Raw genomic sequence first — 14408 nt, forward strand, 5'->3', positions numbered from 1 at the left:
ATATATAAAAGCTTTCCGTTAACAAATTATATTTTGTTTTAAGCGTACATTTCCTTGTCATTAACTACATAAAAAAATATAAACAAATTTCTTATAAAAGAAAAAAAAAAAACATTTAATTTAAGGGAAAGAACATAAAACAGCTGCCAAAAAAGTGTCCGTACAGCAAATTTTGGTTATTGAAAATTTAGGCTTATTAAGTGTTTGTTGATGTTAATGTTATTTTAGTATTTTGTTGGTCCACCTTTATTATCCATCTGATCCAAAAATATTAAATTTACTTTCATCGCTAAAAATAACTTGATCCCAAAACGTTTAGTCCTTATCATTGAGGTCCAAAGCGTACGCCAATCTCTTTTCCATATTCGCTTTTTTACATACGGCTTCCTGCGACTCACTCGACCATGATAACCATTTCTGTGAAGACAATTTCTGACCGTTTGTGGGTCAACAGTTACTCCATCAGAAGATTTTAGATTTCCAGCAATAACACATGCACTAACTTTAGGATTTTTTTTCACTGTTCGTACTATTCTCTTCTCCAAACGTTGGTCAATCTTCCTTGGGCGACCATATCTTGGTTTATTTGCAATTGTTTTCGTTTTTTCGAAGTGTTGAATAACATATTGAACAGACGAGCCAGGTCTTTTAACAACTTTCGCGATTTCGGCTAAACTTTTACCATCTTTTTTCAAGTTAATGATATTTTTTTTAGTTTCCATAGACATTTGTTTGTTTTTGCTGTCCATAGCTATTTGAATTTTTCTTTTCTGTTCTCAGCTCAACGAAAACACTACAAAAAATGTCAAATTTACTTTCATTTCTATTTAAACCTGTATTTCAATATTTAAAGGACCGTTATTTTACAAAAACACTCACTGTATATATATATATATATATATATATATATATATATATATATATATATATATATATATATATATATATATATATATATATATATATATATATATATACTTTTTTCATTCAGTACATATATATTAGCATTCACTTAAGTTAACATATTGCAAACAGATTTAACTTACCCACGATTGTTAGTATCACTTTGCTATTTCGTGTCTGAGATTTTACAAAATCAACTCGGCACCTATATGTACCAGAATCCGAATACTTCGTGTTCTGAATGCACAGCATACCAGGCTCCTTGTCAATAATAAAATATGCTCTATCTCCGAGCACATTTTCGTCCGACCATCTTTTAATTGATTTTCGTAGACCTTCCCTTATGTCCACACTGAAATATATATAAAAAAAATTATACGTATTACATTCATACTTAAGAGTATTTTAATATTTATGTAAAAATGCTATATGCAATTGTCACAAAATATATGTATCTTGAAGATCATATGCTAATTTAGTCGTTTATTAATGAACGAGCAAAGAAAAGTGAATTCGTGTGTCATTGTCTTACCACTGAAACAATAACTGAAAGGAGATGGTGACATTTAAGCCGAACGTTGAATAAGATAATGTTAATATGCGTTAATTTAGGCCAGACGAAAAAACCCATTGTGAAATATTTTAATAACTTAAAAATTCTTCATTTTAGCTTGTACCGCAATATAAGGACTATAACCTAATATTGACCTGTGTAGAGCCATTTGTGCTACAATGCTAAATATCAATTGAGAATGAAAATAATGACAACAAAATCAATTTGATTTGAAAACACTCTAGAAGTCGGGACTATGAAAAACATTCTGTTTTAAGTTAAAATGGACCATGTCCACATTTTCGCATAGCCCCATATAACATTACCTCCCAATATTCGGTAATTTGACCATTTAGATCATATCTATGTTTACTTTTGAAATTATTGTTATAGTACGTTTATATATATGAGGGTTAACCCACTGGATTTGGATTTTAATTGTCATATCCATTACTTTTACTTCAAATAAATCCTCCCAAAGAAGGTTAACCCTACAAAAAGTTTTAACGTAAACATGGCATTATAAGAAATTGTTCCTTATTAATTTCATATAAAATATTTCCATATTAAATATTCTTAGAACTTAACACTAAAAAAATGTAAACAAATAAAATTAGAATGAGCAGGTCTGAGCAGTCTTGTTATGTAGGCTGTTGAATGGTTCGCTTTATCATATACACAATGTTATGATTCGTTAAAAGGCACTGGAGTTTAGCTCTTGTGCAATTTTTTATTTATAAGCGGAACCATATTGTGCCGTAACAAAACGGGAACATATAGCATCGAATTAAATGCAGCCTTTTGCAGTTGGAATGAAACCTTTTACCATATTGTGCCGTAACAAAACGGGAACATATAGCATCAAATTAAATGAAGCCTTTTGCAGTTGGAATGAAACCTTTTGCAGTGGAAATTAAACCTCTGGCAGCGGAAACAAAACTTTTAGATTTATAGAAAAAACATAACAAGATTTTTTTATGTTTAAGAGGTGTAATATTAAATCAACTAATTATTAATATATATTTAACAATATTATTTTTCAATTTTTCATTTAATGTAACAACAATTTGTTGTTTATTGATTTCATATAAAATATTTTCATGTCATAAATATTCTTAATACTTAACTCTAAAAAAGAAATTAATACAAATGTTGGTCTTTATTACTATTATTTTAATGTGCTGAGCTGAAATGCGAAATTTTGCTTTAATGTAAAGATTTATAGTTAAAACAAACTAATACGAGACGACGCTTAGCAGCTTGTGTGATTTTTAACAGTAGATAGATGCCTTTGGTTTTTCTAGGTAACTTTATTGATAACAATTTTATAATGGTAAATAAAAAAATCCGAGATTTCTTTGGAAGGGTCCAGTGTTTCCCTTCAAATAAATCAAAGATTTTTAACAAGTAGCAAAGTTACAGTGATTTAAGTGAGAAAACCCCCACTCAAAAACAGGAAACACTGCAAAGTTGATACCAATCAGTAATATTATTTATTTTTTCTAAAAAAAAAATTATAAGCTTTTGCATTTTAACTTTTTTTTTTCTTTATTTAAAAAAATAAACTTCTACAACTACAACAGTTGTCAGAAAGCACACTGATTTTATGTTTTCCTAGGTATCTTTGTTCAACTTTAGATGTTTCCTGGCGGAATCTTTCGCCTGGTTCATCACTTATCTGTCCTGAACTTATTGGAAAGCTGCCCAAATTAGAATGTAGATAGTTAAATTTTGATAGACATTTTGCAACCCATTTCATTGAGACAGCATGTTGTTCACTATATGTTCATAATTTTCACATTTTTCGTTTTCGAGAAAAAATTTTGCATACTAAGACAAAACCATTCCATGCCTTCTGTTTGCGCCAATGCGGGGAAAGGGGGAATTGCAAAGCAAACCAATGTAACAAAATAAAATAAATAAAAATACGATAGTGGGGTTAGTTTAAGTATAAAATAAAGGCAAAAGCCAGGCTTTATTAATAATAAATAAGAAGGATTTGGGTAAACAATATTACCTTTTTGCACAATAGCGGGGAGAGCCTTCATTCGTATCGACGCGATAGAAGAAGAGAGAGATTAAAAACAAAACAACGATCCCAACATGAAGTACGTCGGCGTTGGCGCCATTCGCCACTCGTTGAAATCTGTTACATTGACAGATTTCAACGATGTTAATCATTTACAAGTAATTAGATGTTAACCCATTGTTAACGTAGCAAAACAATAATTTTCAATCTAAATTAAACATGGCGCCCACCTTGCAACATATTGGGATGTTGTAACTAAAATACAACACATAATTATATTTCTTTTTTCAATTCTTTTGTTTTCTTTATTTTAAATTCAATTCATTTTTTTTTCAAAAAACATTTTGTAACACTATATGTTACATATGCCCGACAATACCCACCCAAATATGGTGTAGTGGGCTATCGGTAACCCTGGCGTCGTATGCACCCGATATGTTACCACCCTGGCATAGACTTCCGGCCCGAGTACAAGGGCCACCCGACCAGGCCTATTAAAATCAGGATCTGCCAAAGGAAGACCAAGAAAGGAGTCTTTTATGCTCTCTGGGATTGCCGCTGTAGGCGTACGCGCATGGTCCAGATGGGTCACCACTGCAACAATTGATAAGGACTGACCCTGGTCGTATATCGAGGTGAGATTAAGCCTACATATATGGCTACCATCGATTCTAGAAGTAGGGATACGAAGACTATGCACCAGAGAGGAGCATATCAGACTCTGCCTACATTGGTCCAATACCGCCCTCACGATAGAGGGACGGCTAAAAACATCAACGTTGACTAACAAAGTCGGGGAAAGGCAGATACCAGACTGGAGGGACAACAAGCCGGCCAGTCCTACCTGCGAGGCGGAAGCATTTTCAGTCGGACGATAGTATGGACTATGACGCGAACGGTGCCTATAATCCGTATGCGGAAGACGCCGACTATTACTTGTGGGTGTAACCACGGTCTTCGAATCAGCGTGAAGAAGAGTGTGGTGATCTTCGTTGCATACGGCACACTTTCTTTTACAGTCCCTGGCTTGGTGGGATTTCGCTAAACACCGTATGCAATCATTAAATTTAACAACAACTCTACGACGCATGTCAATATTCATGACGCGGAAGTCGCTACATCTATCCAAAGGGTGCAAGCGGTCACAAAGGCGACATTTATGGGAGGCCGCATATGAATTCCGAGAGGATTCGGACCTACTAGATTTGTCCTACTCCTCCAACGACTGAGGAGTGGCAACCGGAGCCGCAGATGGACCCGAAGATCCGGACTCGGTTCGCGATTTTCCAATTTGGGGGTTATCGGCAGGGACCGGAGCCGCAGATGAATCCACAGATATGGATTCGGACTCGGTTTGCATCAATTCGACAGTAGCGGCGGATATTTGTACAGCTGCAATGGGATCCACAAGAGTAGCTTCAACGGCAGCCGACGAATATGTGGTGCCCGTGGGGCAACATTCCGGGGTAGCAATACAGTCATCAGCGTTCAAAAGTTCATCTGCCGAATATACTTTCATCGACATACTAGATAACGAGAAGAGAACTATTTAATTACTTATCAAAGGGTCGTCGGCCAGAACGACCAACTTGGCGATGGGCCGTCTTATAACGCCGTTCTCGGCTCGGACGTCCGCGATTCGAACTTGACCGTCAGTTCCCGGATGAACATTTACGACACGGCCTAATTTCCACGACGTTGGCGGAAGCTGGTCATGACGAACAACAACTAGATCGTCTATGGCTATCCCGCGCTCTGGAAATTTCCATTTATACCTCATGTGTGAAGGTTTCAAATATTCCTCTTTCCACCTCAAACTAAACTTGTGGGCGAGGGCCTGAACTTTTCTAAACCGACTAACTAAGCTTAATGGTTGCTCTGTGATGAGAGGTTCAGGCGGTGCTAACAAAGGGCCCCAATAAGGAAGTGTCCTGGCGTCAACGCGACACAACTACAACAGTTGTCAGAAAGCACACTGATTTTATGTTTTCTTAGGTATCTTTGTTCAACTTTAGATGTTTCCTGGGGGAATCTTTCGCCTGGTTCATCACTTATCTGTCCTGAACTTATTGGAAAGCTGCCCAACTTAGAATGTAGATAGTTAAATTTTGATAGACATTTTGCAACCCATTTCATTGTAGGCAGACAGCATGTTGTTCACTATATGTTCATAATTTTCACATTTTTCGTTTTCGAGAAAAATTTTGCATACTAAGACAAAACCATTCCATGCCTTCTGTTTGCGCCAATGCGGGGAAAGGGGGAATTGCAAAGCAAACCAATGTAACAAAATAAAATAAATAAAAACACGATAGTGGGGTTAGTTTATGTATAAAATAAAGGCAAAAGCCAGGCTTTATTAATAATAAATAAGAAGGATTTTGGGTAAACAATATTACCTTTTTGCACAATAGCGGGGAGAGCCTTCATTCGTATCGACGCGATAGAAGAAGAGAGAGATTAAAAACAAAACAACGATCCCAACATGAAGTACGTCGGCGTTGGCGCCATTCGCCACTCGTTGAAATCTGTTGACATTGACGGATTTCAACGATGTTAATCATTTACAAGTAATTAGATGTTAACCCATTGTTAACGTAGCAAAACAATAATTTTCAATCTAAATTAAACATGGCGCCCACCTTGCAACATATTGGGATGTTGTAACTAAAATACAATACATAATTATATTTCTTTTTTCAATTCTTTTGTTTTCTTTATTTTAAATTCAATTCATTTTTTTTTTCAAAAAACATTTTGTAACACTATATGTTACATATGCCCGACAATACCCACCCAAATATGGTGTAGTGGGCTATCGGTAACCCTGGCGTCGCATGCACCCAATGTGTTACCACCCTTGCATAGACTTCCGGCCCGAGTACCAGGGCCACCCGACCAGGCCTATTAAAATCAGGACCTGCCAAAGGAAGACCAAGAAAGGAGTCTTTTATGCTCTCTGGGACTGCCGCTGTAGGCGTACGCGCATGGTCCAGATGGGTCACCACTGCCACAATTGATAAGGACTGACCCTGGTCGTATATCGAGGTGAGATTAAGCCTACATATATGGCTATCATCGATTCTAGAAGTAGGGATACGAAGACTATGCACCAGAGAGGAGCATATCAGACTCTGCCTACATTGGTCCAATACCGCCCTCACGATAGAGGGACAGGCTAAAAACATCAACGTTGACTAACAAAGTCGGGGAAAGGCAGATACCAGACTGGAGGGACAACAAGCCGGCCAGTCCTACCTGCGAGGGGGAAGCATTTTCAGTCGGACGATAGTATGGACTATGACGCGAACGGTGCCTATAATCCGTATGCGGAAGACGCCGAATATTACTTGTGGGTTTAACCACGGTCTTCGAATCAGCGTGAAGAAGAGTGTGGTGATCTTCGTTGCATACGGCACACTTTCTTTTACAGTCCCTGGCTTGGTGGGATTTCGCTAAACACCGTATGCAATCATTAAATTTAACAACAACTCTACGACGCATGTCAATATTCATGACGCGGAAGTCGCTACATCTATCCAAAGGGTGCAAGCGGTCACAAAGGCGACATTTATGGGAGGCCGCATATGAATTCCGAGAGGATTCGGACCTGCTAGATTTGACCGACTCCTCCAACGACTGAGGAGTGGCGACCGGAGCCGCAGATGGACCCGAAGATCCAGACTCGGTTCGCGATTTTTCAATTTGGGGGTTATCGGCAGGGACCGTAGCCGCAGATGAATCCACAGATATGGATACGGACTCGGTTTGTATCAATTCGACAGTAGAGGCGGATATTTGTACAGCTGCAATGGGATCCACAAGAGCAGCTTCAACGGCAGCCGACGAAAATGTGATGCCAGTGGGGCAACATTCCGGGGTAGCAATACAGTCATCAGCGTTCAAAAGTTCATCTGCCGAATATACTTTCATCGACATACTAGATAACGAGAAGAGAACTATTTAATTACTTATCAAAGGGTCGTCGGCCAGAACGACCAACTTGGCGATGGGCCGTCTTACAACGCCGTTGTCGGCTCGGACGTCCGCGATTCGAACTTGACCGTCAGTTCCCGGATGAACATTTACGACACGGCCTAATTTCCACGACGTTGGCGGAAGCTGGTCATGACGAACAACAACTAGATCGTCTATGGCTATCCCGCGCTCTGGAAATTTCCATTTATACCTCATGTGTGAATGTTTCAAATATTCCTCTTTCCACCTCAAACTAAACTTGTGGGCGAGGGCCTGAACTTTTCTAAACCGATTAACTAAGCTTAATGGTTGCTCTGTGATGAGAGGTTCAGGCGGTGCTAACAAAGGGCCCCAATAAGGAAATGTCCTGGCGTCAGCGCGACAATTTCGTCTGAACTGTCCGACATCGGACAAAGAGGACGCGAGTTCAAACACGCTTCTATCCTAGACAAAACTGTGGCTAATTCTTCGAACGTGAACTTAAGATTTCTAGCTTGCTTTCGAAAATTTAGTTTAAAGCTCTTGACTCCAGCCTTCCATAACCCTCGCATATGAGGAGCATCAGCAGGTATAAAATGCCACGATAGGCCCTGATCTGATAACGTGGAAGAGACTGAGCCAGCACTTTCTTGGAGGAATTCTCTAAAACCTCTTTTTCAGTAAAATGCAGACTTTGCATTGCCGAACTACAAAACGAATGAGATTTTTCATACGTGGTATCCAATATTCCAATCTCAAAGTACGCAACATCAATTGCATATCACCGTGTACATATTTGAGGTGAGTATATTCGACCAACCTGAGAGCCAAATACTACGATAGGGGAGGATTATCGGGAATCGCTCCGAATAGGAAAGCGTGCCATTCATTCGCATGACGCATGACACGAAAGGTTTGAGGGGAAGTAGGCAACTCCTACCATCTAACGGCTTTTTGTCCATTAAATTCTTATTCTCGTTAGAGAAATACATCTTTTGAGCGATAATTACCAGCCGAGTGCGAACGTCACTTATTTCTGATGAAGAAATTTCCTTGCAGGGATAACAAAAATGGTTTCTATACCGGGGATGTGTTTGGCGAAGAAATCTAACCACATAGGCAATGACTCGAACCGCCTTAGGTTCTTACCTAACCAATTAGGACCGTACCACCATAGGCGGGAGGAAGACAATTCTGAGGGAGACATACCTCGACTTCCTATGTCAGCGGGGTTATCTTCATATTTGACATGATACCAGTTGTGATTGCCAACATTTTCTTGTATCCGACATACACGATTTGCAACGAAAGTTGTCCATGTGGAGGGGGTTTTCTTCAGCCATGCTAGCACTATAGTGGAATCTGTCCAACAATAAATTTGACGAAATTCGATACCTCTCTCCCGAACTATAGTTTTTAGAAGATCTGTCGCCACAACTGCTCCACAAAGCTCTAAGCGGGGTAGTGAAATTGATTTTAAGGGAGCGACCTTTGTTTTGCACGATAGCAAATGTACGAACATTTTTCCATCTGGGGACTCGACACGCATATAGACTACCCCCGCGTATGCCTTTTCCGAGGCGTCGGAGAAGACATGAAGTTCTGCAGAAAGTCTTGGAACATACTGAATCCACCTAGGAATCCGGATTGAGTTTACATGGGGATATGATTCCACGAACCTTTTCCAATTAGCCTCAGTAGCTGCCAAAAATGAATCATCCCAACCAACATTGTCCAGCCAAACCTTCTGCATAATCATTTTCGCTGTCACAATGACTGGAGCCAACCACCCAACGGGGTCAAACAATTTCGCAATAGCCGAAAGAACTTCCCTCTTAGTGTAGGTGGATTTATTAACAATAGGGTTAACTGCAAAGTAGAAACAATCTAACCGCGCATTCCATCTTATACCCAAAGGTTTAGAACTGCTAGCTTCTACAAACGACAACAATTGAGCGTCAACCAAATGCTCAGGGGGGAAACGATCCAAAATAGCTCCATTATTGGCAGTCCATTTTCTAAGCTCAAACTTTGCCGACGAGATTGCCCTAATCAACTGGTCCCTAGCTGCTAATGCAGTCTCAATGTCGTGAGCTCCAGCTAAAACATCGTCAACGTACATACAATTTCGCAAAATATGCGCTGCTAGTGGGAATTCTGACTCAGTATCATCTGCCAGTTGTAAAATCGTTACGAATTGCTAAGTATGGTGCACAATTTATACCGAATGTCACCGTCTGAAGTTCATAGTCTAAAACCAGCTTCGTCGTCGAATCACGATATAAAATTCTCTGAAGAGGTGAATGATTGGGATCTACGCGGATTTGCCTATACATTTGGGTAATATCAGAGTTGAAAACGAATTTGAAGACACGCCAACGGAGGATTAAAAGGACCAAATCTTGTTGTAACGGTGGACCTACATGTAAAATGTCGTTTAGTCTCTGCCCATTCAAAGTTTTGTTTGAGGCATTAAATACTACTCTGAGTTTAGTAGTCGACTTTTCTAAGTTAATCACAGGGTGATGAGGTAAAGAACTCGAAATGACTTCCTTTGAAGTATTTGCGGATATTGGCTTCATGTGATCAAGTTCCAAGTATTCCGATAATACTTGATCGTAAACTATTTTTACGTCGGGCCTCTTCATCAAAGAATTTTCGTTGCGATAAAATTGTTTAAGAACATTTGAGCGAGATTCTCCCAAGTACCCAGTAGCGCCAATCTCAGCTTTTATTGGTGGTGTAACAATATATCTACCCTCTGAGTTCCTACGAGTAGTCCGAACGTAATTCTCCCCACAAAAACGGTCCGATGGGGATAATATTTTTCTTTTAGGAGTTTTTTTAAGTTCCCAGAATGTCAACAATGTGTGGTTAAGTTTATCTTCCTCTGCTACGTCAATAGTAGTGGCGAAAGTTCGAACTTGTGCTGCTGGGATAGGACCAGTGACAAGCCAGCCAAACACGGAGTTTTGAACCAGTAAAGCTCCAGACAAAATCGGACGACAACCATCTAAAACTATTTTGGGGTAAAGATCGGCTCCTAACAACAGATCTGCAGGTCGAGGTTCAAAAAGATTTACATCAGCCAAGCGAAGGTCGGGGATTTGCTTCTTCAAATCTGAATTTGCCACAAATGACGGAAGATTTCCTGAAATGGCACGCAACACTAGCACACTTGTTTCCAATAACAGAGATGTGTCGAATGGACTGCTAATTCTTACAACTCGCAACCGAAAGCGAACAACTCACTCCTGATACAACAACATTAGCAGGGGATACGGGAAACTTTAAACGATTTTAGAGTCGCTCTGAAATAAAAAAGGACTCTGACGCAGGATCTATCTGCGCCCTAGCAGGATACAGAATACCGTCGTGAACGATATTCACCATTGCCGTACCCAAAAGTACAGCTTTGTTCTGTGCGGCGTGAAACACTTGACGGGGTACACATCCAGCCAATGTGGATGCTACACATGAGCGTACGAATTCTCTCAGTGAGAAAAGCATCCAAATCTTTCCAAGACGAAACAGAGGATTTATCCTTTACACTTTGCTCCCAAAGGGTCTGAGTAAGTTTTGGCAGTCGTTGAAGACACAAAAACATAAGCATCGGATCCCAATTTTCAGTTTTAACATCATAAATTGCCATCGAAGTTAAACAACCATTTATACCGCGTTGGATCGTCTTTAATCCTGAAGTAGTCTCACTATAGAGAACAGGAATATCGAATAAAACCTTCAACTGGTTATGAACAAGAAGTCGAGGATTGTCATAAGTTTCGATCAAAGCCTTCCAAGCAGCCGCAAAACTACGATTAGTTAGTGGAAACTGTAACACTATCTCGCGAGCCTCCCCTGTCGTCTTCCGGACCAAATGACAAAGCCTTTCAATGTCGCTTAGACGAGCATTATTAATGTACACAGCGGTAAACAAATCTCTAAATGTTGGCCATGAGTGAAAATTGCCTTCAAAAACATCTGTGTCACAAGGCGGCAAAGCTAGATTATGTACCACATCCGAATTCGAAACACAATCTAAAGTACGAAAACTCGCACAACTATTCCCCACAACAGAGGTAAGCGGAGTCTGAATTTGAGAAGGATTTTGGAGCGAAACCTGATTCGAAACATTCAATTGATCTAACAACGACGCTACAGAATCACTAACGCATGAATTAATAGAAGAAGAACGAGTCCTTTTAAATTGATCTAACTTCCTATTAATTGGAGCCTGGCATTGCAAATAGAGTTGAAAAGACGCATCATACTTCTCATCGACGGCATCTATTTCTTCTCTAGATGTTTCTACAGACGTCATCATAAACTCACAGCCTTTTTCAAACTTTTGCTGTACTTTTTCCCACAAGTTCTCTAGTCCATTAATTTGGGATTTTAAAGACTGGAAATCCAATTCCTCATCACGCATAGATTCAAAGCTATCGTTAAATCTTACGAGACCATCCGAAGCTCTAATAAATATATCAATTGGGGTCAAAGCCATTTTGAAAGTTTTTTACCAAGTCTCTACTACAAAAAGTAAGAGCAAAACAACTAAAGCACGATTTGCTATAAAAAATTAGTCAAAAACCAATTCTACTTTGCACAATATACGACGGAGCAACAACGCAAAATTATCAACAAACTCAAAAATTTCCAAAAAAAACGTCCAAATTTGTTAAATGTTCAAGGAACGTACCGAAAAGATTCCAAGAATTTACTAAAACCACACTATAGGGCCAAAAAACTTGAAAACTTTTGCGAAATAATTGCCTTGAACCTCTCACACTATAGTGAAAAAATAAAAAAATTGAACTATAAATCTCAAAATTATAATCTCCAATGAGATATTTAGCAACCGATAATAAGGTACCACGAAAAATGTAAAGAAATCAATAAATATAAAATTTCCAAAAAATATTTAAAAAAAATATATCGATAAATATATAAAAGTTGGGCAAATTTTATAAAAATTGTGTATTTCTACCGGCAATTTTCCAAAAAAAACGTATTTTTGCGCAAAGAAAATTCTAAATATTTTAATTCTTACTATTTTCTAACGAAAACATAGCGATTCTTCAAATTTTTTATCTAAAATTAGCTACAATTTAGGCAACTATACTACTGAATGTAGCGTGATATTCCAAAAAATTTTGACCAAATATAAAATTTCTGAGCAAAATCTCCAAAATAATTAAAAATTTCAAATTCCGCACGAAAATTATCAATTTTAACACTTTTTACTCAAAAAGTCGTATTGACCAAAAACGTCGTTTTCTTACACCCAATTATCATTAATAATTATTTAAAACAAAAATCAAAAATTTTTTCATATATTATATTACAGGCCGTTTTATCACGGTTCACCTGTAATGCAACGAACGATAGAAGATATCAAACGTCCGCACCAAACATATGTATGTATACGCTTATGTGTGGCTGACCGACTAAAGCTGGCCATAGACGAACGATTTGTTGGTGTGATTTGCAAATTTATTGCTGCGATTTATTGCATATCGTTTCTCCACACACGCTCGAACAAATCATAATTCGGCCGACGTTGAAGAGTAAGCATATGCTACGAAGCGGATGATGTTCATTTTGTGTTTGAACTTCGGTTTGTGCTTCTGTTTGAATTTTGTGGCAGAAAATTTTTTATTTAACAATTGGTTTTTTCTGTTGATAGGAAACTTAAAAAAACATGTGCGACGATGCAGTGGCTGATGCAGCTGCGCTTTTAATTATATATACATGTTTCGGCATGGAAAATAAAAAACAAGAAAAGAAAAAAATCGAAAAAAAAGAAAATGGAGTGAAGAGTGGCTGCTCGAAAGAAAAAAGCATTCCCATGTAGCAACGCTCAAAAATATGGAAATGCTTACTCCAAGGGATTATAAAAATTTACCATTTTGTTACGAGTTTTTCCCATGATTTTTGTTTTTCTAATTTGTCTTTATATTTTTCACTTTTTGTTTGCCAAATGGCATTTTAAATTTTTTAACACATCAAAAAATTCTATCATAAAGTCTTTGCTTGCCATTTTTTGTGTGCACTACATGACCTTTCGTTACAATGGTTGAAGAGCAACTGAAATGGCAAAATGGCTTAAAATTTGCGCAGTAGCCCACACACGTATGATTTGTTCGCAAACTACCCCACAGACGTAAAAACGCGACCACAAACCCAACAAATTGCTCGAATTTATCGTTCGTCTATGGCCAGCTTAAGCAGTGATCATCAGCCGTGTGCCTATTACTGCGTTTGTATGTTTGTATGTCGATCGTTAGCGAACAACCAAACAAACCAATGTAATTGCTGCGTGTATTTTTTGGGTGTGATTTTTAATGAATATTTTAATTAGCAAAAATGCAAATTTGCAAAAAAAATTAACAATTTTTTAAATTCAACTATACCGATCGATAGGAAATTTAACGTACATTAAAATGAAACCCGACAACAATATTTTATTTTCACTAGAAAAGCCAAAAATACACTTTTACACGCGTTGTGAAACGGCCACAGAAGAAATAAACGAAACGATTGTTGTTGTTTTACACAATTTTTTTTTCCAAAAATTCTTTCCTTAGAGAATATTGTTTTTTAATTCCACAAGGCACTTTTTCACTGTACGTACCTGTTTGTTTTTAATGGAAATAGATGATAATGATGTGTGGAATGTAAGTCTTGGTGTAATTTGATGGTGATGATGAAGTTTGCTTTACAAATAGAAAAAAAAAGAAACGATTAACTTCTTTTTTTGCACAGCGCGTTATCCGGTTCGAAGTGACCAATGTTTGCGCCAATGCGGGGAAAGGGGGAATTGCAAAGCAAACCAATGTAACAAAAAAAAAATAAATAAAAACACGATAGTGGGGTTAGTTTAAGTATAAAATAAAGGGAAGAGCCAGGCTTTATTAATAATAAATAAGAAGGATTTTGGGTAAACAATATTACCTTTTTGCACAA

The 14408-nt window shown here is 38.0% G+C and overlaps 1 protein-coding gene across 4 annotated transcripts in view; it reads right to left on the bottom strand.

Annotated features, from left to right (window-relative positions):
- Positions 1–14408, bottom strand: part of LOC101896953 (hemicentin-1) — a 1222160-nt gene that overhangs the window by 1023800 nt on the left and 183952 nt on the right. For all 4 annotated transcript variants that reach the window (XM_059126810.1, XM_059126809.1, XM_059126813.1 and 1 more), the window contains exon 3: positions 1047–1255. In XM_059126810.1, coding sequence (XP_058982793.1) covers positions 1047–1255 — 209 coding nt within the window. The remainder of the gene's footprint in view (positions 1–1046; positions 1256–14408) is intronic.

Source organism: Musca domestica, unplaced genomic scaffold, assembly GCF_030504385.1.
Source record: "Musca domestica strain aabys unplaced genomic scaffold, Musca_domestica.polishedcontigs.V.1.1 4, whole genome shotgun sequence".
Taxonomy (NCBI): Eukaryota; Metazoa; Arthropoda; class Insecta; order Diptera; family Muscidae; genus Musca; species Musca domestica.